General features: G+C 54.6%; 11 protein-coding genes across 11 annotated transcripts; 5 read left to right on the top strand and 6 right to left on the bottom strand.

Moving 5' to 3' along the window:
• Positions 1-424: 424 nt before the first annotated feature.
• SNOG_16529 (hypothetical protein) lies at positions 425-3,426 on the bottom strand (the record flags this gene model as incomplete). The annotated part of the gene is made up of 4 exons (XM_001806588.1): positions 425-516; positions 592-3,056; positions 3,283-3,351; positions 3,404-3,426. 4 exons carry the CDS (start codon positions 3,424-3,426, stop codon positions 425-427), a joined length of 2,649 nt encoding a protein of 882 aa, XP_001806640.1.
• Positions 3,427-5,051: 1,625 nt separating this feature from the next.
• SNOG_16531 (hypothetical protein) lies at positions 5,052-8,721 on the bottom strand (the record flags this gene model as incomplete). The annotated part of the gene is made up of 2 exons (XM_001806589.1): positions 5,052-7,403; positions 7,621-8,721. 2 exons carry the CDS (start codon positions 8,719-8,721, stop codon positions 5,052-5,054), a joined length of 3,453 nt encoding a protein of 1,150 aa, XP_001806641.1.
• A 239-nt stretch (positions 8,722-8,960) lies between these two features.
• On the top strand, positions 8,961-9,214 carry SNOG_16532 (hypothetical protein; the record flags this gene model as incomplete). The annotated part of the gene is made up of 2 exons (XM_001806590.1): positions 8,961-9,054; positions 9,162-9,214. The coding sequence occupies 2 exons, from the start codon at positions 8,961-8,963 to the stop codon at positions 9,212-9,214; spliced, it is 147 nt and encodes a 48-aa protein (XP_001806642.1).
• Positions 9,215-9,348: 134 nt separating this feature from the next.
• SNOG_16533 (hypothetical protein) lies at positions 9,349-10,483 on the top strand (the record flags this gene model as incomplete). The annotated part of the gene is made up of 4 exons (XM_001806591.1): positions 9,349-9,552; positions 9,623-9,684; positions 9,733-10,227; positions 10,280-10,483. The coding sequence occupies 4 exons, from the start codon at positions 9,349-9,351 to the stop codon at positions 10,329-10,331; spliced, it is 813 nt and encodes a 270-aa protein (XP_001806643.1). The 3' UTR covers positions 10,332-10,483.
• Positions 10,484-10,990: 507 nt separating this feature from the next.
• Positions 10,991-12,966, bottom strand: SNOG_16534 (hypothetical protein; the record flags this gene model as incomplete). The annotated part of the gene is made up of 2 exons (XM_001806592.1): positions 10,991-12,736; positions 12,775-12,966. 2 exons carry the CDS (start codon positions 12,964-12,966, stop codon positions 10,991-10,993), a joined length of 1,938 nt encoding a protein of 645 aa, XP_001806644.1.
• Positions 12,967-13,518: 552 nt separating this feature from the next.
• On the bottom strand, positions 13,519-14,637 carry SNOG_16535 (hypothetical protein; the record flags this gene model as incomplete). The annotated part of the gene is made up of 3 exons (XM_001806593.1): positions 13,519-13,975; positions 14,024-14,521; positions 14,627-14,637. The coding sequence occupies 3 exons, from the start codon at positions 14,635-14,637 to the stop codon at positions 13,519-13,521; spliced, it is 966 nt and encodes a 321-aa protein (XP_001806645.1).
• Positions 14,638-15,061: 424 nt separating this feature from the next.
• Positions 15,062-18,446, top strand: SNOG_16537 (hypothetical protein; the record flags this gene model as incomplete). Its single annotated transcript, XM_001806594.1, has 5 exons — positions 15,062-16,278; positions 16,301-16,616; positions 16,664-16,898; positions 17,042-17,786; positions 17,840-18,446. 5 exons carry the CDS (start codon positions 15,062-15,064, stop codon positions 18,444-18,446), a joined length of 3,120 nt encoding a protein of 1,039 aa, XP_001806646.1.
• A 200-nt stretch (positions 18,447-18,646) lies between these two features.
• Positions 18,647-19,350, bottom strand: SNOG_16538 (hypothetical protein; the record flags this gene model as incomplete). Its single annotated transcript, XM_001806595.1, has 2 exons — positions 18,647-19,133; positions 19,196-19,350. 2 exons carry the CDS (start codon positions 19,348-19,350, stop codon positions 18,647-18,649), a joined length of 642 nt encoding a protein of 213 aa, XP_001806647.1.
• A 532-nt stretch (positions 19,351-19,882) lies between these two features.
• SNOG_16539 (hypothetical protein) lies at positions 19,883-22,407 on the top strand (the record flags this gene model as incomplete). Its single annotated transcript, XM_001806596.1, has 3 exons — positions 19,883-20,149; positions 20,211-21,624; positions 21,691-22,407. The coding sequence occupies 3 exons, from the start codon at positions 19,883-19,885 to the stop codon at positions 22,137-22,139; spliced, it is 2,130 nt and encodes a 709-aa protein (XP_001806648.1). The 3' UTR covers positions 22,140-22,407.
• Positions 22,408-23,178: 771 nt separating this feature from the next.
• Positions 23,179-23,437, bottom strand: SNOG_16540 (hypothetical protein; the record flags this gene model as incomplete). The annotated part of the gene is made up of 2 exons (XM_001806597.1): positions 23,179-23,271; positions 23,339-23,437. 2 exons carry the CDS (start codon positions 23,435-23,437, stop codon positions 23,179-23,181), a joined length of 192 nt encoding a protein of 63 aa, XP_001806649.1.
• On the top strand, positions 23,436-25,125 carry SNOG_16541 (hypothetical protein; the record flags this gene model as incomplete). The annotated part of the gene is made up of 2 exons (XM_001806598.1): positions 23,436-23,548; positions 23,700-25,125. 2 exons carry the CDS (start codon positions 23,436-23,438, stop codon positions 25,123-25,125), a joined length of 1,539 nt encoding a protein of 512 aa, XP_001806650.1.
• Positions 25,126-26,150: the final 1,025 nt, after the last annotated feature.

The following is a 26,150-nucleotide window of genomic DNA, read 5'->3' on the forward strand; positions in this document are numbered from 1 at the left end:
GTAACCTCGGCCTGCCACAATATGCGCACTGGGCAATGAATGAATTCCGCTACTAAGGGCATTGTGCTCTGGAGGCTGCGAAGTACATACGTTCTACAATGAATACTAGCTATCACCACACGCATATTGTGTGCTGCGCGTGTCAGAGGCAACGATGGAAATCTATGGGCTTCCGGGAACTGATTGTATGTAAAGCCTTGACACAATTATTGTACCAGACCTTACTTATAGGCTGTCCCGCAATCCGAAATGTTGATTGACCAGGCCGATTCAACAAACTCCATGGATGGGCAGCTAAATGGCAGACATGATGTATCCTAGGTGCTGCAATGATTCATCAGACTCTCTGTTCAATCTGTTTGGAGTCATCCTACTATTAGAGAGCAGCAGCCAGTTGTCACCTATTCTAAGAGCTTGAACAGACTTAGTAGTCTTTTGGTACATTGCAAAGTGCAAGTACAGCTACGAAGTTGAACAGGAAGGACTGAATTGCGCGTGATGGGTGCTTAAGACTGTCTTTGAGTATGTATTATAACGCTATAAATATGGCAAGAAATTGACTAGAAATACATGACCTTTACTGCAGCGTACTTGCTGAAGCAGGAAGCGTCGCTTCGCTCTCCATCTCCGCAACTTGCGTTTCCGGCACCATGGGCTCTGCTCTATCCTCGACCGCTCGATCTTCTGGGTGTGCATCATGAGCATGCTCACTGTGCCGACTAGGCCCCTGCTCATGGTCCCCTTCTTCATCCTGGTCCTTATCCATATCCACATTCCCATCGTGTGCACCTCCAGTGTTCGAGCCCCTACGTTGCTCGAAGTCTTCTTTCTTGATCCTGATTGCAGACTTATTCTGTGTACTCTGGTGATTCCGATTCCGAGGATGAGCTGTGTGGTCGCGATCTTCCTCGAACACTTGATGAGCATAATCATTTTGTCGGCGTGACTCGTCGAGACCAGTGGGAAACATCTTGCCCATGATAGCACTATGCTTCAGCTGCACACTTGGAGATGCATCCCGAGTGAAACCGGTGGGTGACCCTTGTGTAGAAAGCTCGCCCTCTTTGCGTGCGTGTACCTTTCGAAGATTGGCAGCTGAAGATTGCGAACGCATATCCGGGCGTCCATCTTTCCTGATTAGAACGCCATCTGCGTTACGAATAGGCTTTGTCCTGGTCTTCTTCGTGTGGGCATATGGGTCGTTGGGAGATCCCATGTTGAATCCAGGCGACGACATGCCCTGCGAACCTAAACTTGCAGCGCGCTCGCTCTGGGCGTAGCCTCCTCGCCCACCGCCCCCACTACCACGGCGAGCTATACCGCGACCAGAACGTGCGACATGGTTGTAGTAGCCTTCTGGGCCAGCTTGCGACTCTGAAATACCCTGCCAATCGTCTCGCTCCCACTCAGGTGATCCAAGCTGGTGGACTTGTGCAGGCATGCTCTTCCTAACACGCCCTCCACGGCTACCAGGACCCCCACCTCGACCTCTACCGCGCGGGCGATGCTCGATGATGCGTTGAGATTCCGGCCGCCAACTGTCATCCGAAGGTCCGTCCTGTGTGGTAAAAGGTACATATGTGGAATGTTGAGTTTGGGATGCTAGACTGGATTCTGGTATCGAGTGCTGAGAAGGAAGGGTAGGCGGAGGCACTGCAAGTCTCGGATTTGATACATCGGAATTTCTGCTCGCATAGGAATGTCTTGTCGTGAAAGTCTCAGAAGGGGCGGAACTGGCTTGAGGATCAGTGGCAGCCATTTTCTGGCGCTTAGGAGATCCTGGCACATGCGCAGTAGCTTCACGTGCCGTTTCCACGCCAGCCATATGCGTGCGTTTGGTCCCCGCATTGATGCTTGCCCATCCAGCGCTCCGGCCTGGCACACACTCGTCCCTCTCGATGACTCCTAGCAGAGTCGACGATGAGACCGTGTCGAATGATTGGTATGTTGGGGGGTTTGTAGGCGTCTGTACCGGTGATCTAGCTCTAGGAACTACTGCAGGTGTAGCACGGGCAGGGGTTGCGTTGCGAGTTTGCGACGAAGCTGGGCCATGTGACGGCTGGAAGACGTGCGGTGTTCCTTGTAAGGCGGGTGCTGCTTTGGTGGGTTGTGCTCCCTGCTCTAGCGAATAGATCTTCTCCTTCATAATCTCAACGGTGACTCTAAGATTGTCAAGTTCGCTCGTCTTGTGTGACATTACAGCAACCTGCTGAGCCATCAATTCGAGAGCGGCGTTTGGAACACGTGAAGTCTGACCGGCTGATGTATCAGCTCCTCGATTGATCGCGATTTCGTGACTAACATTTTCCAGCGCCTGACGCATGCCTTGCATCTCTAAATGTAATCTAGCAACGGCCTCGTCCACACGCTGAATGTCCGCAGCCTGATGTTGCACTTGTGCGGCGAATTCTTGGCGAAGAGTCGCTTCAAGCGCCTGAAAGGACTCTTCACCTCTTCTGATATCCCGTGTGTGTGCTGCAAGCGCTCCACTATTCTGAGAGATCTGTGTCTGTAAACGCTCGATGGCGTCTAATGATACTTCTCCTAGTGAGCGAGGATATGTGCTTCCATTGCTGTAGTCTCTTCGGCCCGTCGAAGCAATACTTGATTCTCTTGGGGATGCGTGAGCAATGTAGGATACTTCGTGAGGCCTCACTGCAGGCGAGACTGATGGCAAAGGGTTGTTCAGCAACTTTGATGGAACTGTGTGTAATGGCGCAAGCGTGGTAGGAGAACGCATTGCTGAAGGCGGAGGTAACGATTGCCTGCTGGCTTCAATTTGCTGTAGTGGTTGTTGGAATGGTTGATGGTGGCGTTCATGTCGTTGTCCTGAATGCAAATGGTGAGGTCCCGCGTGTTGCGTAGATGATGGCCTCGAATCGATGTCCATGGCATCTGCAGTTGAAGCTGAGTCGGGAGCAGGCGAAGGGCTATTCGAATCATCCGCGATGAATAGGTCGGGTGCGATGTCTTCTTGCGGCTCCACAATAACGCTCTTGTGCGGCGACGCTTCGCATCGCAATTCGATGCGTCCTAATTTGAAAAAATCCCGATTTCTGCATAAGAACGGAAAAGAGATTAGCGGAAGAAGTGAGTGGTAGTGGGGAAGGCCATATTAGGCATGTAAGCGCATTAATCACGAGCAGTATGCGATAAGCATGCAGCATCCCAGTTCCCGAAAACTACGCATGAAGGCGTGAGCTGCGACAGGGACGTGCTGCAAGCTTGTCTGGCGAAAGACCGATGTAGCAAGCAACGCACAAGGAACATGTGAGTACTGACCGGAGGTTCTTTTTACCCGCAGGAGCATCAATGACAGTAAAGCCAATGGGTGATTCTGTGCAGATAGCACTGGATTCTGATGAGGCGATGGATAAAGGGCACGCCAAGGGTTGAATGGTACTATGGCCAAACTGTCAGCGGCATGGCGGATGTCAAGGTTTTGATAAATGATGACCATGGTCCATATAGTGAGGAATATCGGCGCGCCTAAATAAAAAAGTTTAAGCTGATCCCAGTAGTACTAGTGTATTATTGAGTTTTTGCTTGACTGGGATCATACGGCTGGACGAATGGGCTGTGTGACGAACGCGGAGACGCGGAGAGAAAAACAATCTTATGCGAGGGATCGAAATTGTGCTTACCAGCCTTCAATTGCTGTGCCTCTCGAGGCCGCTTTCTGCCTACCGCTCCTTTTCAGGAGACTTCGGTATGACGAAAGCAACGCTGGCGCGTAGTAGGACTTTGTGACCTTGTGCCATGAGTTGTAGTACTCGCCGATATTAGTTCCACAATTTTTGCAAAAGCCCTTTGTCGATCGGTTAATAGGCGTGCCAGGACGCGAGGAAGCCTCTCTCTCGGCGCTTTCGACCACCCGCATTGTTGCTCCTGGTACTTGAGCAACTGCCACGGTCTCGTTGACAAGTGATGTCGCATGAGAAGCGAGGTGCTGTTGTCGATTAGTATCGGCTGTGTCACCAGCACGGGATTGCCGTCTCGTGCCCGCCATGTGCGTGAGGTTTTGGTAGCGCGTATGGCCTAGCACTAGTGCACGAAACCCTTCTCAACGGTTGCTGGAGCGTCGTCAGTTGAAGTGAGGTTGTCAGAACTCATCGACTGAAAAGTGGCGCTGCGCGAGGTGAATGTGCGCCTTCCACGTTCGTTTCAGGCTATTCTGCAGTACGAAGGCGCTTGTCCAGAAGGTTGTCACTGACAATGCGCGGTAGAGACAAATGAAACCGCGTCTTGGAATCACTAGATTTCGGCAGTAAAGGTGTGCCAAGGCATAGTTTCAGTTAAGCGGCGAAGGAAGAAAGTAATAAGATAGGATCGCTCACGCGCAATAAATGACTTTTTTTAATTAGCAGAACCTTAATTAGCACTCAGACTCAGCGCCTAAGTGATGCCCCAGGCCCGTTTTGTCGCAAGTGCAACGCGCTAGCACACATGATGATAAGATCGTTCTAGAATAGACATGCACCTTGTCATCGTTCAGCGACAAACAGGCAGAGCCATGTCGTCGCCGGGCTATAACATATAGAGTTGGACTACTACGCAGCATGGTTGAATCATATACATGACCGCAAAACTAGTGAGCGCTAAAGCGGGCCGATCATATTCGTAATACTGATTAATGATCGACGAGCATTAACGCTGCATGTCTCAGATATGCACATTGACTCATTGCATTTGCTGTCCTACCGAAGCGGCGCAGTGAGGTGCGACATGGGTTGGTCTGCAAGGGATTGTCGCAATGAGGGCTCGCACATGAGCCATTTCTACTTCCGCCGTGCCATTGGGATTGTACTCTGCTGAAAGCTCATGGTGCGACGAGCCGACGCGCTTCGCATGACGAGTGCCTGTCGAGTTTTCAGCCTCTACTCCTAGTTCCCTGCGACCATGCGCTTAAGCCTTTCAGACAGTAGCCGTGCATTGGAATCATGCTCCGGCCGAAATAGCCGGATTTGTCCATCAGTGCAACGTCGGCACGCTTAGCACAATGTCCGACCTCCACCAGTTGCACAGCCTTACACAAATAATTTTCTGAACTCTCATCTCACCGTAATAAACCCAACACCATTCCTCGCTGCCTGGCAAGCTTTACTCAGCGCTTGAATCTCCGTGTCGGTCCACTTGACGCTCAAATTGTCCCAATTCTTCGTTTGGTACTCGCGCCGATACTGCTGCTGCATGGCTTGTAAGCGACGGATCTCTCGAGGATCGCCTGTGCCACTATATACTATAAGGGCTGTACAGCGAGGCAATGATTCGTACACCCGTGCAATCTGTTTGACGGTCCTAGAAACGGCATCACCGAGCTCGGGACCTTTCAGCTCCGCGTCAACATCTGTATCCTCTCTTGACAACCCAATGCGCTGCATCGCGGTTTGGCGCATGGTTTCGACGTCGGCGGTCTTTGCATCGTCCCACCAGCCGCGGGCAAGCTCAAGTTCGCGCAATCGGGCCCAGACGAAGTCGACTTTGACAGTAGTACCATCCTTGCCGACTGCAAGACCTTTCAATACAGTGTCAATGGCATCTACGACCTCGTCGTCAGACTTGCAGCCGATAGACACACTGGCTTGGTTGCCATGTCCTCGATTAGGCTCGCCCCAATCGATGACGGCGCCAGCGCGATACTCCCTATTGGTCTTGGGTCTTAATGTGCGCCCTATTCGTTTGAATATAGATTCGGCATTCGTGTCACCTGTCCCCCATGAGGGACCTTTCTCGCATTTCTGTTTGACAAGGTCAAGGGCGGTACGAGCATCCTCGACGCTATCGTGGCCTCTGCTCCCTTTCTGAACCTCGCGATGAAGGTACTTCTGCGCCAGCCATTTCAGGGACTGTTTATAGGGCGGTCCACGAGGATGTGGGAAGAGGATGCCAGTGTCAACCAAGAACGGATGGGTCAGCTTGAGAGCGTTCAGGTCGGAGTTTAGCGAGTGTCCCACGAGAATCGTGCGCGGTGTGACGAGCCTCAATAACTCCTTTTGGATGTCCGACAGTGTGGTCGTGACATGCTCAAGCATGGCGGCTGTGATGCCCGAGTACTGCGTCAGGTAGTCCTTGATGGCGACATCAGGTTTAACCAGCCGATCCATGACCACCTCACCGTCCCATCCAAGCAGACTTACCCGTGTAAGTACGTGTTGATCGTTCTCGGCCTTGCACATTTCACAATCGACCGAGATGACGTTCCTGCCCGCTGTCACGCTGCCCTGCTCGATTTCAGCCTCTGGGACCTGTCCGTCTTCAAGACTGTCAACGAAGGTGTCGATCCAGCCATCATCGGCACTCTGCTTGGCCTCATTCCTCCTCTGTATGGCCGCCTCTCTCGATTCAGGCGTAGTGAACATGGCCGGATGCGGTACGTATTCGTTCTCTTGCTGCTCAGCAAGAGTCGCAATGTACTCGGTGACACGCGTGCGCTTGTTGTCCCAGTGTTTGGAGTTCTGCGGAGTGGGGCCTTTATGGTTTCCCTTTTTCTTCATCTGCTTCTCATCGTGCGTCTTCGGAATCTGCGAGGTGAGCATGGTGTGGATGGGCGAATGCAGTCTGATGTACTGGCCGGAACGATGCTCCCCGGGTGCCTTGATGGGCCACACATGGTCAAACATGTCGGCAAGAGGCAGCATGGCGGCGGGCAAGCGACTCGGGGTGAGGGTCGCTGGATAGAAGTCGTCGGGCGAGATGCGCACCCGCTTGGACTCAGCACCACCTTCAGCGGCGGCGGTGGTGGTGGTGGTGGTGGTGGCAGATATGGCGTCCGCTGGCTCTCCAGAACTGGGCGCTTCGGATGATGAGGCGGCGTCGGCGTCAGTGTCAGCGTCAAGTGTGACATTGCCGTTGAACATGCCCAGCTCCAGGCCGGGGACCATCAGCATGACGACCTTCTGGATGCTCTGGCGGCTGCGCACCGAGACCCACTGCGGTGCGTTGCCGTCGGCCAGCAGGTAGAGCGCGAGCGACTGGAGATCTGCCATCTTGACGTGCGACTGGAGGCGGGCATGGTGGGAGTGCTCAATCGCGGGATAGTGCCGGTCGAGCTTGCGTTCCTTGCGCCTCTCTTCTCTGCTCTTGGACGCCTTGTCGCCGGCGCCGGGTCGGTGTGCATCGCTACGGCTGCTTTCGTGGTTGTGGTTGTGGTTGTGGTTGGAGCTGCCCTCCTTCTTTCTCCTCTTGGGGCCGACTACCGTCCAGCCCTCCTCGTCGTTCGCAGCAGCCGTCGCATCTTTGGCGGCTCCCTCGTCGCGCAGAGGCGGCGCCAGTGGTGCGTCCTCCAGGCCAGCATCGACGGGCTCTTCTGCGCCGTCTGCGCGCTTTCGTTTTGTCATGGCTGCAGGGTGCGTCGTGGTGGTTGTGCGTGCCTCGACGTGTTGCGTGGGGGAGCTGCGACCAGTCTAGAAATTGTTCACAGCTCAAGCTCTGACATTGCGCTAACGGTTTGGTGCAGAAAGCTTACTTGTCCATTTCTCCATCACATGTCAGCCCTCGCGATGCATTCGAGCTACACGTGTGCTACAATAGTCTAAAGATCAAAACAACTGCAGAATAAAGAGGAGACAGTAGTCATCATAACTACACCACTACAGTCTCTCCAATGTCGCAAAGCCCTACTTCGTCGTCCCACGTTAGTCCTTCAGCCTCGGCACCATTTCTCCAGCGCTCCACGGGCTCGGTGACGGGCTCATACTGTGCGCTGTAGGCCCCTCGGAACGTCCCATAGTGCATGGCGATGCTCTTCTTACTCCTCACGTCCCTGTGTATTGCCAAAGAATCTTCCGGGCTGGAGTGCTGCCCGGATAAGATGGAGCGCGGCTTGAAGCAGCCTGCAGGCAACAGTGCGAGATCAAACGGCCCATGCAGCTCGCCAACCTCTTTGAATGCGGGGCACGGTGGGTGGGGTGCGTCGTGATGCGAGAATTGTGCATCAGAGTTGACGTGACAATATCCCGTGTCGCCTGCGAAGAACAGCCTTTTTCCGCATTCGCCAGGCTCCTTGATCGCCCAGCTACACCACAGTGTACCGTCGAAATTCCATGGCGCGCGACCAGAGCGATGCTGCGCGGGCGTGCAGATCAGCTCTACGCTCCCCACATGCTCGTCTTTTAGAGTTATGCCATCCCACCAATCCATCTCCGTCACCTGCTCGTCTCTGATGCCGATTCTTAAGCCAGTGAGCACCGCCTTCACGCCCAATGCGCAGAAGTAGCGCAACAGCTTGTTCCTTGCATTCAGTTTGCCAAGCGTGTCGGAATCGAGATGATCGTAGTGGTCGTGGCTGATACAGACGGCGTCAACTTCGGGCAGCTCGTCGAGTGTGCAGGGCGGCGGCGTGAAGCGGACTGGCCCAACCATGCCGTATGGGCCAACTCTGCTGCTCCACACGGGATCCAACAGTATCCTCATTCCCCGACTCGGCCCCTTCTGCCTGCTTGTTTCAACCAAAAAGCTAGCATGTCCAAACCACGTCGCCTTCAGACCGTCCGCTTGTGCAGCGAAGTCGGGAGTTCGAACCTCTACCAAGCCAAGACGGTCTGCAGGAACTGGCACAAAGTTCTTGGGTGTGCTCCAACGTGCTTTGAGCAGTGTTGACACAGAAGACGCCTGGTATGAAGGCCACGGGTTCTTGAAGCCTGAGCCACCATTGTGGTGAGCTGTTGTGTAGCCAGCAGGCTGGCGCAGTGGCAATGGGTTCACGGAAGTTGTCGTTGACATTGTGCGTGAGGTAAAACGCCTAAAAAAGGCTGGCGGACCAGAATGCCTGATGCCATCCTTTATGATCGTGTCTGTCGCGTGTGGTGGTGTTGTGGAGAGGAGGCCGGAGATAGCGGGGCCCTTGGTAATGGAGAGCGGCGAACAAGTCTGGCCGGCGCTCCGTTTGCAGACAATGGCTGACCAGAACACCACTCAACCTGCCCGTGTGTCGAAGGAACGAGCGCTTCTTTTCAAACAACATGCAGCCTGGCAGCAGGTTCGCAGCGTGGCTGAAGCTTGCCCACAAACGGCCACTCACCTCCCGTGCCTTCATCATGCCCTCGGGGTATCCGTGTAATCAAAGACGCCGCCTGCGTAGTCTTGCTCCCTGCAAATATTATCAACCAATGGCAAACACACGTGACAACATGCCTACACCCGTCGACTCTAGCTTACTGCAGGTACTGCCTCGCGCATCGCCGCGCGCCAGGATCTGGGCTGCTCACCTGCCTAAACTAGCAAAGACCTTCGGCCTGGCTGGACAAGATGTAGAAAAGGTAGTCAACATTTATAGGTCAGAGGCTTCCACGTCCCAGGGTAGTCGTCAGATACCACACTTTTCCCTTGTCAAAAATTGTCGATCAAACAATGCATGCCTCTTTTCCCATAGTGGGCGCCGTGGCTCTACTGGCCCGCAGCACTTCTGCGCAGCTGTATCCTGGCCAGAGCAACCTTAACCACACTTGTCAGCTTCAACAGCCCCTGTTGTCATGCCCTTCTTCGGATCCGTCAAAAGTTGACTCCTGCTGCGTTGAAACCTTTGGTGGTCTTGTACTCTCTACACAATTCTGGGTAAGTGCTGGGTGCAGTGACCTTGGATCTGATGGCCATGTACATGTGAGCCAATTGCTAATTACGGTAGAACACCAACTCAGGAGGATCCGGCCAGTTGCTCCCCAAGGACACCTTCACCCTTCACGGCCTGTATGTCTTCCCTCATCATCACACCTGCAATCATTGACCCAAATTCAGCTGGCCCGATTTTTGCAATGGCTCTTACACACAATATTGCGATTTGAACCGGCAATATGACCCCATCCCGTCCCCGAATACCACCAACGGTCTGCCCAATGGTACTTTTGTCGCGCCTTACAACGGCTCCAATATTGGCACTTTCCTTGAGCCATTTGGCCGCTACGACCTACTCGACTACATGAATAATTACTGGATCGCCTTCCAGCAAGACAATCCGGGCTTCTGGGGCCACGAGTTTAGCAAACACGCTACATGCTTCTCCACCTTCAATGTGCCGTGCTACGGTCCCATGTACCGTCAGCATGAGGAAGTGGTGGATTTCTTTGAGACGACGATCAAGTACTACAAGCGCTTTCCGACATTCAAATGGCTTGAGGAGGCCAGCATAACGCCTTCCAATGCGACTGGATACTCCTATACTGCTATTCGAGACGTGCTGTTCGCAAAACACGGCGGTGTACCGTTCATTGGATGTAATGGACCAAGATACAGGTAAACAATCGCCACTGATGATACTCTAATGCTTTTGCTAACTTGTGTACAGTGAGTCTGATGTCTCTCCCTGGAACAGTCAAGCATACACCGAGGTTGCCTGAGAATCACCGCCCACTGACACATGTTTTCAATGTCCTTCCTGATAATACTCGCTAACTGTGGCTTCTTCTTGCTTAGACACCACGGCTGCTGGCAAGGGGAGCCTGGATAACGGATACACTGCCCTCAGCGAAATCTGGTACTATGAATACGTAAGTTGCCGCCCCCCCCCCCTTCCGCAAAACATTATGATAGGAAGTAAGCCAACATGGTCACAGGTCTACGGACGCCCACAGGAGGGCAACGTCATTCCCACCAGCGCGGCGCCTACATATCTCACCAACTGCGCAAAAGCACCTGGTGCGGTCATGTACTACCAGAGGTCTAATGGATCCGAAAGGGTACCTACCGTGCCCTTTTAGACATGGGGCATTGCGGAAGATACGACTAGAGGAATGAGAGAGAGGACCGTCAGCCCGCCAGACATGTAGGTGACTCAGTGCAGTGGCTTCATACGTGTCTCTTAATGTCGTAATATATACACAATTTACACTAAACACCACCGTGCAGCTTCCAAACACAATCGAGTCCAAAATCAACTGTCTCGACTGTCCTTGTACCAAAGCAACAGCTATCTCCTAGTTCGCCTTCTTCATCATCCCATGTATACACCTTAATTTTAGGCTCAAATCGCCACATGTCTTTCATGCTAGATTCTGATTCAAAACTCAAACTCGCCTCGAAAGCGCTCAACATCCATGCCGGGGCCCACAATATCCGCCAGGTCCCTTCGCCCCATTTGTCCGAACACCCGTCTTAATGTGTCGTACAGGTTCGTGCTCTGATTTTGGTGTATCATGTTATCAAGTTGCGAATCGCTTACACCATCGCCCACGACCTCTCTCGCCTTTTCTTTGCCCTCCTTCTCCACGACCTTATGCATGGCGAGCGCGCCGAGAAGATGTTGCGCTGCTTCCGTGAAGCAGCCGATGTTGATACAGGAAACACCAAGATTGTAGCGCGCGCGTACGAAGTTCGGCCGTAGTGCAAGGGCCCGCGAGTATGCGTCGATGGCTTCTTCGCTGCGTCCGGAGTTGGCGAGTGTAGCGCCGAGTCGGTTCCAGAGGAGGTGAACTTGCGACGAAGAATTTGAGACGCCAGACTCGGTGGAGGCGAGGGCGGCGCCGAAGCAGTCGACTGCCTTGTCGTATTCCTCTACACCATAAAACAAGACACCAAGACCGACTTGGACGTCGGGGTCCATCTGTTCGCCCGACGGAGAGAGCTGTGCGGCTTGAATAAAGAGGTTGGTGACTTTCTCGTGGAGGAGGTGCCGGTCTGTGAAGCCCATTTCCGCGTCGGACGAGAGAGGCTCCTGGATGAGGGAGGGGTACTTTGTGGCAAGCCAGCGCTCAAGGGTGCGGTAGGCGGTGGACTCGTAGCCTTCGTTTGTGTAAGACACGGCGAGACCCATGAGGGCTTCTAGGTTCGAGGGGTCTTGCTTCAGGGCGTGCTCGAGGGCGCGGATTGCAGGCGTCTCCTTCTCGTTCTGTGCCTGCGACTCGCCCAGTCGGGTCCAGGCTGCGATGTGGTTTGGGTCTTTTTGCACGGCTGCCTCGAACGCCAGGGCGGCCAGCGACAGGTTCCCGCCTTCCTCCATGATCTTGACGCCCTCGTCGAAGGGGTTTGTGACGTTGCTGAACAGGTTGTCTTGCTCGAACAGGTAGTCGCCCATGGCCGGGTCGCGCACCGAGTGTGTGTTGAGGCCGTCGAAGCCTTCCCATTGATCCAAGTCGCCCATGTGTCCCTCGACAAAGCTCTCCTCGTTGGCGAGTTGCCTAGCGTATTCAGTCTCAGCTTGGATGCCCTTCCAGATGGACTCGAAGTCGCCAAACTCATCTACTGACCTGTCCATTTCGTTCAGCTCCGCTTCAATGTGCTTGTTCGCCTCGGCGTCCAGCGCATCGAGGTTCTGGTCCGTCTGCTCGAGCTCGGCAAAATGCGCCTCCCAGTCCTTGTCGTCGAGCTCGACCAGGCGCTCCTTGCCCTTGGCCGAGCTCTGCGCGGGCTGCTGCGAGTAGTTTTGCGGCATCATGCCCATTCCCATGCCACCCATGCCCATGCCCATGCCCATGCCCATTCCCATGCCCGAGTTCATGCCGTACATGGGCCGCTGGTAGCCCATCATCGACGGCTGCTCGGCCGCCGCGGGGCTTGCTGTCCGCGCATTGGGGCTCATCTGCTGGAACTTTGCAAATTCGGCGGGGTTGAAGCCTGCCGGCCGCTCCTGCATCGACGGTCCCATCTGCGGTGCCTGCATGCCCGGGTCGAATTCCGCCGCCCACGCGGGCGATGCGCTGTGCTGTGCCCGCTCTAGTTCTCGCCGCATCTGCTCCATGGCGAAGGGGGACGCGGGGCCGGGGCCTTGCGGGAGCTGTGCGTTCTGCTGCATGAACTCGTTCATCATCTGGCATCGTCGGTTAGCTCTTCGCCATGAATTCACACTTGCAGCGCCTTCACACTCACGCCGTCGGACCCACCGCCCATCTGCTGGCTGCGCATACTCTCGTGCATGCCGCCTGGCCCTCGCCCGACCAGGCGGTCTCTCTGCAGGCTCTTGTCGTCTTGCACATGCTTGGTGAATTGACTGAGCGGATTTGCCCCAGTCGAGCACTCTGCGCCGCCTAGGAACGACATGGCGAATCGCTGTGGCCCAGTTGGTTTGCTGGTCGAGTGCAATACAGCGGCGGAGGGAGCAGGACAGTCAATATTTAGAACCGGTAAAGCGTAACGTGTGTGTGTATGTTGGTGCACTGTCAAGGCGGCTCCGAGTTATTGATCAGCAATGTTGGGGAAGTGGAGCTATGCCCCTCCAAGCCGAGGTCGGGTTGCTTTCCAAGGTCAAGAGGCTGAACCGCTGCCGGGGCAGGGGCCACTGACGGCACGTTGACACGTGGGTAGGTATCACGGCTGGCATCAGGCTTTCATCCAATCTTGTCACCTCGCAAAAGACCGCATATGGGATAAGTTGAACACAACAGCATTTTCCCCCGTCTCATCCGTCCCGGGACGCCTGATATAACCGGTACAGCCGAAGAGGAGATGATAACGCCTGGACGCTCTACTATAAAACATGCAAATCCCAACACGTCACCAGAGAAAGGCGTATATCGTACAGCATTCGGCGAAACCCATCTTGTCCGTCTCAAGTGACTTCCACTCGCTCCTTGCTTCTCTCATACCAAACCCTTACTCCTCCCGAGTGCCAGAGTCTCTGCGCGTGTTTCCCCGCGGGTTCTCGTTCGCAGACCTGCTGAAGTCGACGCGGAGCTCCCTTCCATAGATCGTCTTTGCACTCAGAATCTCCTTGGCCTTGGTGGCGCTGGCGACGTCCAAGAAGTCGGCGTGTGCGAAACCTCTGGGCTGGCCGGTCCTCCTGTCGATGGCCACACGGACGTCATTGACATTGCGAATGTCACGGAAGAGATCGTTCAGATCCTTGTCTGACATCTCAAAGGACATGTTGCCGATGAAAAGAGTCTTGGAGGGAAGGTTGGCTGGTGGAAATTCTCTTTTCGGCCTGTCGCTATCGCTTTTGGCGCGGTGGTACTGAACGACGAGGTTGCGGCCCTCGAAGACCTGCATGTCCAGGTTGTCGATGGCAGTCTGAGCGTCGTCGATGCTCTTGAACTCGACATAACCGAACCTGCAAAGTGTGAGTGTCATCGCCAGACATGGTGCGCATCCAGCTTACCCTCTGCTCATACCCCTGTTGTCGTAGACAATCTTCACGCTCGCGACCTCGCCGAAGCGCGAGAAGACCTTCTGCAACTGCTCGGTGGTGACCTCGTAGTACAGGTTGCCGATGTAGAGGGTGTTGTGCGGTGGGGTGTTGTTTTCACGGCTCCTCCGTGGCCTTCTCTCCGCGTTCCTTGCGGCATCCTCGACCTGGCCAAGAGTATCAGGAGTAATGGTGGCTTTAGCATCAGTAGGATCCGCCTGTGCATCTTGTTGCGCGGGCGTCAGCCCATCTTCCATGGGCGGCTCTGCGGCAGTCTGTGCAAAGTTCTCTGGCGCATTGTTCTTGGTCGCATCGTCGCTAGCAAACCTTCGCTGGAAGGCTGCTGACCATTGCTGCTTGTGTGTGCGAAGAGTAGAGGGCGTGAAGGTGGCAATTGAGCGCGGCTTTGCAAGGAAAGCCTTGGCTGGTGTTGCGCTGACGGCACGAACGGCGGCACGGCGTAGAAGAAACCTTCAATTGCCAGATCAGCGATGTCTTTCACAGTAGCCCATGTACCGGAGCACTTACATGATGGAGGTGTGGAAAGCAGTCTTAGTCGTGTGAAAAAGAGCCTACCGAATTTCCATAAGATAGCGAGATCGTCTAGTCCAAAAATTTGGGGCGCGCGGCGCTAGCCCGGCCAGCACGTGACGTTTGCAGCACATTTGGCGAGTCATGTGCAATACACATGGTGCTCTCATGACTAGCTTGCCGAAACAGCTACTCCAAAGTCACAAGCTGAGGGACGAGCCTCGAAGTAGCATGCGTCTGAGCTGTCCATGCATCTGGCAGCTGTGGTCTGAACTATCTCCTCATGCTGCACATTGCTCCTTGACCGAGCTCCAGCAATGACTCCCACATGCAGCCATGGCACGGGGCCAGGTGACGCGCCGGCGAGCTCCGAAGCGCGTTGCTCAAGTATCTTTCTGCGAAGTTTGCGGCACAACAGCCACGACGTCTTAGCCTAACACAACACCATGCTGAAAGGTAGTACATCTGAATCTGCCCGCCATGTACCAATTGCATTCTGACCGTGTCGCAGGAGCATTCTCTGTGGACGCAGACGCCTCGCCCGAGCTGGGCCCCGCCCGCGATGATTACATCCCTTCCTCTGAAGAAGACGAGCTCAGCCCAGAGTTTTCCGAGCCTGAGGCCGCCAGCTCTCGCCGCACACATGTGGACCCTGGCACGGGTGCAACGGTGCAGACATCAACGGGCACAAGCGTAGAAGAAGATGGCAATGGCATGCTGCCCCGCGACAAACAGCGCCGGACAGCTTTCTACGACTACACAGCAGAGAAACAGATGAGCCACACCGAGGCAAAGCAGTTTTACCAGCGTCACCAGTGGGAGACTCAGAACGGCGGGTCACAGGCTGGTGATGGCTACAGCCCGGCCATGCGCGCGAAGACGTTCCCTGCCAACTTTGGTGCCACGGATGGCTTCGATCCTTTGGGGGGAGCAGAAAGCGTTCGCTCGCGGAGAAGCAATGTCAGTCTGGCGCATCAAGGTCACAGGTCTGTTCTTCCCATCGGCCTGTCACATACAGAGCAGTCACAGGAACCCCGTTCGCACATGACATCTTCTGCAAATCTGCTGGACAGCCACGACAATCAAGAGCCTCTTCTCCAGGCCGACCAGCAAGCAAGGGCCCATACAAAACACCCTCGACTTCCACACGAAGAGAAGCCCATGCTCACCGAACAAGGAATCCACGGTGCCGGCGCTGGAGTAGGCGTCGGCTCAGGCGCAGGAGGCTTTGCCATGGACGACTCGAGCGTCACTGCTGAGCTTAGCGCTATATACACTAATGTGCAGAAGGTACTTGATCTGCGCCACAAGTACATCCGTCTATCTCTGCAGCGCAACTTTGATAATCCCAAAGACGATCCAAGCTGGCGCATCTACCCACCTCACCCGGAGCCCGTGTGGAACGACTCCTCAAAAGAGCGTCGTAATGCTTCGAGTAGCATGCAAAACAGTGGCGTGCTGGAACCTGCCGAGCCGCCCAAGCCACCTCGCAAGATGGGCACCAACATTGGGGAGGATTTCCATCTGGACGACGTGCTACCTCCCCCTGGTCCGTCGGAATGGTCGTTCCGACTAGACGACGCTGGCGTCTTTCAAGTCTATGAGACAGCTAAATCTGTCGAGCTCGATACGCCCATAGTTGCGATTCCAACCTTGAGAGAATTTTACATTGATCTTGATGCCATTCTCGATATTTCGTCGGACGGAACCCAGTAAAAGCTTTGCTTTTCGGCGCCTTCAATATCTGGAGGGCAAGTTCAACCTCTACTATCTTCTCAACGAGTACCAGGAGACAGCCGACAGCAAGAAGGTTCCACATCGAGACTTTTATAACGTCAGAAAAGTTGATACCCATGTCCATCACTCTGCCTGTATGAATCAGAAGCATTTACTACGTTTCATCAAGTCAAAGATGAAGAAGTCGCCGGATGAGGTAGTATTGTTCCGTGATGGCAAGCATTTGACCTTGAAGGAAGTTTTTGAGTCGATCAACTTGACTGCCTATGATTTAAGTATCGACACTCTCGACATGCACGTAAGTTGTGGACTCCTCGCTCGCACAGCCATGGCTGACATTACTAGGCTCACACCGACTCGTTCCACCGTTTCGACAAGTTCAACCTGAAGTATAATCCTATTGGCGAATCACGTCTACGCACAATCTTCCTCAAGACAGACAACTTCATCAAAGGCCGCTACCTGGCCGAGATCACGAAAGAGGTCATCTCCGACTTAGAGTCAAGCAAGTACCAATTCGTTGAGAGTGGCGCATTTCCATCTACGGTCGAGACATCGATGAATGGGATAAGCTTGCTGCGTGGGTCATCGATAACAAGCTCTTTTCGCCGAACGTGCGATGGCTGATCCAAGTACCTCGTCTATACGATGTGTACAAAGCAACTGGCTTAATGGACAATTTCCAGCAAGTTATCCTAAACGTGTTTCAACCTCTTTTCGAAGTTACCAGAGATCCCGCCAGTCATCCCAAGCTTCACATATTTCTGCAAAGAGTCATTGGATTCGACAGTGTCGATGATGAGAGCAAGGTTGAGAGACGGGTGTACAAGAAATTCCCAATTCCCAAGGAGTGGTCTACCAAGCAGAACCCCCCTTACAGCTACTGGATGTATTACCTTTTCGCCAATATCGCATCGCTCAATGTCTGGCGAAAGCAGCGTGGCTTCAATACTTTTCTACTGCGACCACACTGTGGGGAGGCTGGAGATACTGACCATATGGCTGCGGCGGTTCTTTGTTCACACAGCATTAGTCATGGCCTGACGCTTCGGAAGTTACCACTACTTCAGTACATCTTTTATCTCGAGCAGATCGGTGTTGCAATGTCGCCTCTGAGTAACAACGCCCTCTTCCTGGCATACGAACGCAACCCCTTCTTGAGTTACTTCCGACGGGGCCTGAACGTTTCACTGTCCACTGATGACCCTCTGCAGTTCGCCTTCACTAAAGAGCCACTGATCGAAGAATACTCGGTTGCAGCACAAATCTACAAGTTGAGCGCGGTCGATATGTGTGAGCTTGCGAAGCACTCTGTCGAACAGAGTGGATTCGAACATATCGTCAAGCAGAAATGGCTCGGTGCAAACTACCATCTGCCGGGCGTAGCTGGAAATGATATGGCAAGATCTAACGTGCCCAGCATCCGGGAGGCTTTCCGGCACGAGACCCTCATGCAAGAGCTCGCTATGTAAGTTAATGCATTGTGTTGGATATTTTACGCTATTCACTAACTTTCGGCAGGATCGACCGCTACACCCGCGCTGCTCAATCGAACAGGAACGATCTCACTCACTCCAACCTCCAACCGGCTGCAGACGTAGCGCAAACACCTAAATCTGCCCAAGCCACACACCCGGCATCTCCAAACGCATCAACTCATGCGCAGCCCGACCAATCCCAACAATTTTCTACACTGCCTCCAGGCATCATCTCCGGCCCTCTCGGTCCTATCCAATTGGCCCGACAGAATCAATCTGCCGTTGCAAAAGATGGCCCTACATCTCCAACAAGCGCCAAAGAAGGCGAAGTCTTTACTCGTCCACGTCGGTCATCTAGTGTAACTATGAACCCAAGTATCATCTCTGGCCCCCAACCATCCGGTGCCTCTGCCAATGATGCTCAGCTACAAGGCCCAGGGGATGGAAGCGACCTCGGGCTCACTCGAACAAGAAGCAGCGTTGCATTGGATGGTGAGCCGAGAATGTTTCCAGGTATCGTTAGTAAGAACGCCAGGAAGAGCAGTATGCGCAGCAGCGCGGTGGAAGACGGGAGCTATCCCGGTTTTCGCAATGGAGAGGGTGGTGTAGCAGAGGCGGAGGAGCAGCGAGATACAGATGACGAAGAGTAAATAAAGTTACGATTTGTTATGGCACGAATGGGAATGATGTTTCGGCGCAAAGATTCGCCCTTAGATGGATGTCACCCATGATACAAGTTACCAAGACGATGATTAGGGTTCGATGCAATTCAACATTAGGTTGTACTATGATATCAAACGCCATGCCCAGCTAAAGGTAATTTCAAGGAAATCAAACCTATGCCATCTTCCTAGGAGTTGATGTTGCGTGAGTAGCAGTCCAGACACCAAGGATCCCCGTCTTCCCCGACCTCAACTATGCACTTGTTGCACACAGCTTTCCCGCACGCGCCAAAGCACTGCCGTGCACAGATGTAGCATGTTCGACCGTCGCAGCGCCTGCAGTCGAGATAGTTCTCGAGATCCTTCTTCCGCCTCGGTGCTGATTTGCAGGCGTGGCATGGGCGCAGATCAGTGACGGGGTGTTGGTGTGCATCAGGCCTGGACAAGATGGCTGGCCGCTCTGGCTCGATGTCCATGAGGTGGGATGCCGACTTGACGAGTGTTGCTTTGGGACTGAGGCGCTTTGCCTGCTTTACGGGCCGTCGTTCGGAGGCCGTGTATGTGGATGATGCAGAGTAGCTGGAGTACGGGTGGCTTCGGTTACTGTCGCCGAACGACGAGCTGTGCGCATGGGACCGACGACTAGCGGGTGACGCCCGTTGGTGGTGCATGCATCTGTAGCAAGAATTAGCTTCATGTTTGCTGTGGCCCTTTGGGCGACCAAGCTGTCTGCATACGTGCTGGGTCCTTCTTCGGCTGCGTCGTGCCTCTTCCTCTTTCCCAAGCCGGCCGCGTGTGGCGGGTCGGCCATGGTGTTCCAAAGCGTCGAGGGCGCGTGGTCGCCGTGGTTGTGCGAAGAGCTCCGCCCAAAAAGATCCGAGGTGATGTACATGGCGGTGAGCTCCAGGCGAAGCCGGTGAGCGGTCTCCGGACTGTGTTGCGGAGGGCGTCGGCGGCGAAGTCGAGGAGAAGTCGAGCAGAAGTCGAGCAGAAGTCGAGGCCCGGTGCACACTGGCAGTAGACGGCTATGGCAAGCGCTCAACGCTTGGCACGCAATGAAACAGACAAAAGCATAAACGAAGGGCGAGGATGGCGCACCGCGGCAAGGGCAAGGGCAAGATGGTGTTGTTTCCCCAGCAAGACGGACATCCTTGCTCGTGCCTGCCTAGCCTGGAGCCTCGACAACACCAGTGGACGCTTTAATGTTCGCTCCACGTGCCGCGCTAACGCGTCCAGACGCCGACCACCGCGACTGCGAAAGGGTTCTGTGATCCAACCCTCCCCGACCATTGACGACAGACATTCTTGGCTTCTTGTAAAGTACCGGCATACCATGGCGTGCTCTTCTCGGTGCTTGTGATGCCCGCACAATCCCAGCTCCCTCATCCCAGGCTCACCTGACTTTTTGCGAGATTGGCGGCAGCATGGACACGGTGAATGTCTCCGAGCTGGTCGCCCGACTGGGTGCGGAGGAGGAGTCGGTGCGCAAAATGGCAGTCTTCAAGCTGCAGAATGCCATTGGCGACCCGTCATTTGCCGACGTCTTCATCTACGAGGGCGGCCTCCCCAAGCTGCGCTTCCTGGCGCTGCATGCCACGGGCAACACGCTGGCATACTGCCTGACGTCCTTGTCGCGCCTGCTGGAGCTGGACAAGGGCTGGGACCATGTCACGGATGACCTCATCGTGAGAGTGAGTGCACAGCTCGACTACGTCCATGGCCGCAGACGGACCTCTAATCTCTGGCCCGCAGATTGTCGACCTCGTAGTTGCGCAGCCGCTCGTTAACGTCAATCGCGGCGCCATGTCGGTCCTGGCTGCCATTGTCGGCCATCCCTCCCACCGCAACTCCCAGCCGGGTGTCACTGGCTTCCAGCGACTGAAGCCGGCAGTCGACACCCAGCCCCAGTTCCTCCCCTCTCTGGTCGAGAAGATCACCTCGGCCGACCATGCATTATGCGCCAACTCGCTCCAGCTCATCAATGCCCTCATGCGCGACGCCATCGCCAACGACGCAGACTTTGAGTGGCCCAAGTTCATCAAACAGCTGCAAGAGCTGGGCGTAATCAAGAGCGTCTACATGCTCATGCAGAGCTCAGCAATACAGGACCTGGCCCATCCGTTGTTGGACTTCCAGTCACTGACTAAAATCTTGCTTCGGAACTGGAGAGAGGAGAAGGTCGATCTCGACAAGACGGAACATCGGAGGGCTATTCGAGGCCTTCACACCGCAAGCATAACGGATGCACCGAGTGCGGATACCAAGGAGAGCAAGAAGCAGAACCCAGAGAAGTGGAGGCGTTTAGGCTTCGACACCGAGTCGCCCGCATGGGAGTTTGATGCAACTGGTTTCCTGGGTCTGATGGATCTCACAGACTTTGTCTACAAAAATGAGGATGGGTTCCAGAAGCTGTTATTGGAGCAGTCCGCGGAGCCAACAGAACAGCGATGTCCCATTGCGCGCGCGAGTCTGTCTGCGACGTTGATTCTCTACGAGCATTTTGAGGTGGACAAGTTGGATGACGTTGAGTCGCACAGATATACGGCGCTTGAGTCCCGCGCGAACTTTGACCGAGCGTTCAAGCCTCTTCTGCTGCATTGGTCAAGATTGCACACAAGCGGATTAAATGCATTCATACGACTGTGGAAAGTGTCTGGCGCCCAAGTAGAAGATTATGACAAAATAGAGGAGCTGGTCCGAATACTGATAGAACAGGTCGTCGGACAAGCGCCGCGCACCAAGGATATCAAGGCCGTGGAGGAGGAATTGGCAGAGTTCGAGCTGAAGCGCCTCAGACAACTGCAGATGGAGTTACTCGAGCTCACGTATGAGGATGCATGGGGCCACCACCTGCGGTACGCTCACAAATCTCCTCCCCGTTCCACTGACACTGACCCCACCAGGCAAGTGCGCGATGAGCTCAACCACGAGGCGCTGCAATTTGTCAAGGAGCAACGTATTAGATGCTTGCTCCAAGGTGCATGGTTCCCCATCGGTGTCGATTATGGTTCCAATGCCGGCCCAGTGACGAGCAAGACGCTCAGTCGTTCGGTCCCTTCAGCGTGGCGCTTTGTCCGACTGTCACACAACCGAAGATATCTCCACTACGCTGACTTTGACGAGAAGACAGCTGCGGAGCCCAGGCTAGACTCCCTGCAAGAGAAAAGTAAGTGTAACACGTCCGGGTATACCGAGTGGACTACGTACACGGCGGAGCTGACATGCACCTCAGTCGATCTTTCAATTGTGTCTTCGGTCGTGAGTAATGTCTCGGCATCGGCACCTTCCACGTCGTCTTCTGATAGCACCGTCACAACCCTGCCTGGCAATGAACGCGCCTCTACCTCGACCAAGATCACAATACATGGCTACTTACCCCAGACCAATCACTCGCGTCAGACATCCGCCGGCTCAGGCGCTGGGCGGAAAGAATCCGTACTCCTACAACTGCACCCCCAGAGCCATGCTCTTGCATCGGAGTGGCTCGATGGACTGCTTATGCTGCTCAATCAGCAACCAATCACAGCAGATACGAACAAGCTAGTGACGTTTATTGGCGGCTATGGGCTGAAGATACGCCTGTTGAATGTTCGCTTTGAGGACGTGGGGCTGGAGGAGCCGATACTGCCTAGTAGAGAGGGACTGGACGAAGAGTTTTATTACGAAATCGCTGGAGGGTAAGATGACTGCAGACGTTGATCTCGCCGCGGAAGCAATGTAGTCTTCCTTCCACGCAGCGTTCAGCTATTCTGACTCGTTCTTGTGTCACGGCAATGCGGGCAGAGTCAACCCAACTGGGCCAATGCGACTATGTTTGGGCAGCGGAGGAATACCGTATCTTGTGCTTGGATTAATCGGTGCCAGCAGGGCGGCGCATGGGCGCGATTTTTAGATGTATTCTTGAGATACCCTTGCTTCTACCGCATCAATCAGAAGATAGTATTCTGTATCGACATGGACCACCTGTAACAGGCGTGCATACTTGTCAGCAGCTCGCCGTTGCACAGCGCATGCTCGCTTGCTCGCAACGGTGCACAAAGATGGGCCAGCCTGTGCAGAGTATTAATTGTGCGACGTCGGCTGAAATGGTGACCCTGGTGTTGGGAGACGACGACTCCACGAGACAGCGGTGAATGTGTTTCGAGAAGAAGGCAAATTGACGGGAGGCTACCGAGACGGGCTTCGACTTGGATTGCACTTGGACAGTCCGGGCCGGGTGGCTTCGTACATAGATGCGGTGTGTCAGGCCAGTGCCGCTAAGGCCACGCTCCTCAAGATTGCTGAAACCACGGCAGAGTGGAGAGGCGGGGAGCAACGCGTCTGTGCGACCAACCAACATGTGCCGGGTCATGGGCGGCCTGGGAGTGGGAGTGGGAGTGGGAGTGGGAGTGGGAATAAGAAGTGGTTGTCGTGGATTGCTTGTCTGCCGCTGGCGCTGTCATTGTTGCTGTTACTACCAAGGTATCAAATGGTCAATCGTGGTGTATCTGCCTTCATGAGGTCACGCATGCGGTCTGATAGTGCCGGGATAACCCAGCAGCTCTACCCGTCGATGGTACTCCGTACGCTCGCTTTTTTGGGGCCCAGGCGCGAGTGAAGGCTGCATTAGTTAGTCGCATAGCTGTCGCCCTTCCGACATGCAGCCAGCGGCGTCGTCTTTTGCTGTCAGCGCAGTAGACCTAGTATTTCTGTTGTTACAGCAGTCTTGCCGCCGTCGCTGTTAGATAGCTTGAAGTCCAGTCTCTTGCTTTCTTTGCCTCTTCTTCTTCTTCTTCCTCTTCTTCCTCTTCTTCTTCTTCTTCATTTTCTTCGTCTTCTCCTTGTACAGCCCTCTGTGCTCGCCGCATCTCCCACGCAGCACGAGCGCATCGTACGCTCACCACGAGCGTCCAGTACGGCTCTAGCGTGCTCGCGACAAAAAGGTCTCCCAGGCCCGCGACCCAGGTCCTTGGTCCGCCGCCAACCACAGCAAAAACCATGCTTACTGCCATTGGAGACGGAGCCATCGCCATGAGGAGACGCGCAAAGCCGAAGAAGAGTGTTCCGCCACTACAGCAGGCCGAGTTCGACGCGCTGCCTGATTCAGTCCAGTAGGTGCAGTCCGGCCCATGTGATTTGCCGGCGATTGTGATGGGAGATAGGGGTGGTGCGTTGGCGTTGGCGTTGGCGGACCCCACCAGTATCATCGTACCTTGCAGCAGCTCCAGTTGGACTTTATGCTAATATCCCGTGCTTCTGCAGGAGAAAGTACTTCTCGTCCCTGGAAAAGCTCCAGATCCGGCAAGCGAGTGCGGATCAGCATGGCTCAGAGCACTCGGTCTCGTCGCGCGCGGATTCATCTACACCTCTGTGCCCCTCTGTGACCCCAGGCACCCGCCGCAATCCCAAGCCAGACCACCCGCCGCACAGCCCCGCCGTTTCGCAGCAGGAGCTCGATTTTTTCTTCTCGCTGCCTGAGAAGCTCCGCAAAGTGCACTATTCGCGGGAAGAGCAGGCCGTGCTGCTTGGCCGGTGCGAACAGGCGTTCCTGGCCTTTGATTACGACGACCACCTTGAGCGTGCACAACAACGCTTCAGTGACTTCCACTTCGGCTTCCAGCGAGACCCGTACCACACCTGTGACGCGCCCCGCCAGCCCTCACCAGCACCTTTACCAGCACCCTTACCAGCACTATCACCAGCACCCTCCCTCAAATCCATCGCATCCTGGTCCGTAACCCCGAGCCGATCATTTTTTAGCCCCTCGGCGCAAGAGAAGGAAGACGCGGAAAGTAGCCTCTTCTACCTCGACATCATGAGTCCAACCTCGTCCAAACGGCCAACCCCCCAGTCTGCAGTCAGACGGACCATGTCTCTCACCTCCACGTCCATGCAGTACTCGTCTTCGTCGGCTGTCCTCGTTGGCCATCCTGTGGGCTTCACCTCAGCACCAAGGCCCTCCGTTCACCAGCGCGCACATTCCTCGTCACTATCAGGGCGGAGGTCTTTACAAACACCAACACCCCCTCTTTTCGATCCCGAGGCCACCCACTATTCGGACCCCGAAGCAAGAAAGAAGCTACGCACTTATCTCGCTTCTCCTCAAAAATTCGACGAGGCCATAGAGTTTGGCTTCCCTTCAACAGCCGGTGAAGACTCCGTCGCCCCTCACTTCCAGCTGCCGCCCATCACGAGCCACTCTCGCAAGTTTAGTCGAGACATGCACACCTTCCTGCGCGAGGGCAAGCTGTCGTTCTTCGAGGACATTGCCCGCGACAACCAGGGTCTCGAGTCTGACGACGACTCCGTGCCCGACGTGGAATCACCCACCACCCCGTCGAGCACCGGGCAGTCCTTCCGTGTGCACACTCGCCAGATCTCGCATTCCAAGCTTTGCAATGACGATCTTTCCGGCCTTTCTCCCTTGCACACATCCACTGGTCACTTCAACCGCGAGATGACTCTCCGCATGACCCTGACCCGGCCTGATCTACGAGCTGATGAGGACCAACTGTACGGCTGGCAAGCGACAAGCCCAAAGGTCCCCAGAGATGACCCCTTGGCTTTGGAGGACTTGGTCTTCTCCGACGACGTGACTGGTACCAAAGGGGCATTTTACGTCAAGCCAAAGCCTCGCGGTAACCTTGTTACGCGTATGCTCAAGCGAGCGAGCTTGAAAGGCCGTTGAGCGATGCAGCCTTTACTCTTTGCTTCAAACCGCCACGTGGTCGACTTTTCTTGTGGCACTCTTGTCGTGTGGCCGACGACACGATGGATTGCTAGCGTGCTGATCCCAGCAGCCCACGACTAACAACCTTGCGCTTCGTCACTTTACTTTTTGCTACACTACTTCTCTCTGTTTACACTTCGGCGACCACGCTGCTGCATTTGAGCGAGCATTTCCTAATTTCTGTACCCTTGGCTCCGTCACGGCTTGGCAATGTATGTACGATCACGATGCATGAATGAGGCGTTTTCCTTCATTTCAACCACGTTTTTGGTGGCTTAGCGACATTACGAAAAGTTGATACCCATAATGGCATACCTCAAGACGTTAAGACAGACGATCATTTCCATATCTCCAGATGAATTTGAACTCGCATTGAAAGCCACTTGATATCAATAGTACATCTCGCCCCACCTACCCTTGCTGCTGTGGGCGCTCGAGTCAGCAACAGCGCAGAAATTACCCTGATTCAATACCGCCAACCATTGGAAGCAGTCTACCTTATGATTCCTACCTAGCCGTAATGGATTCAATTCAAGATTACCTCGGTGAGGTAACATGCAGCACTCATGAATCGTCTCAACACTGAGGCGCTTGAGGCGCACGGCAGGCAGCAATTCAGTCAGGGCTTCCCTGTCGCAACGAAGAAAATGCGCCAGGACATTCAACGGGATAGGCATGACCGTCAAGCGAGATAGCCGCAATTCGGGCAGGCTGGATATGATTCCCGGTCCCACAACTTTGAGGTTTCCTATTTTTCGCTTGCTCGAGTTATATCTGGCTCAGCTATTGACCAGGACTAGCATAACCGTCTACAAATTACACGTTCCCTACATTGCGAGTGCCTTCCCGATAAGAGCTCATGTCACATGGCCTAGCAAGAGGTGTTTCTTGAAACAGCCATATCCACAACTACGCCACGGACACTGTTGCTTCCATGCGCCACCCATCCTTCGGGCGATATACCGTTCGCAGTATTGCCGGGG

Source organism: Parastagonospora nodorum (assembly GCF_000146915.1).
Source record: "Parastagonospora nodorum SN15 chromosome Unknown scaffold_50, whole genome shotgun sequence".
Classification (NCBI taxonomy): Eukaryota; Fungi; Ascomycota; class Dothideomycetes; order Pleosporales; family Phaeosphaeriaceae; genus Parastagonospora; species Parastagonospora nodorum.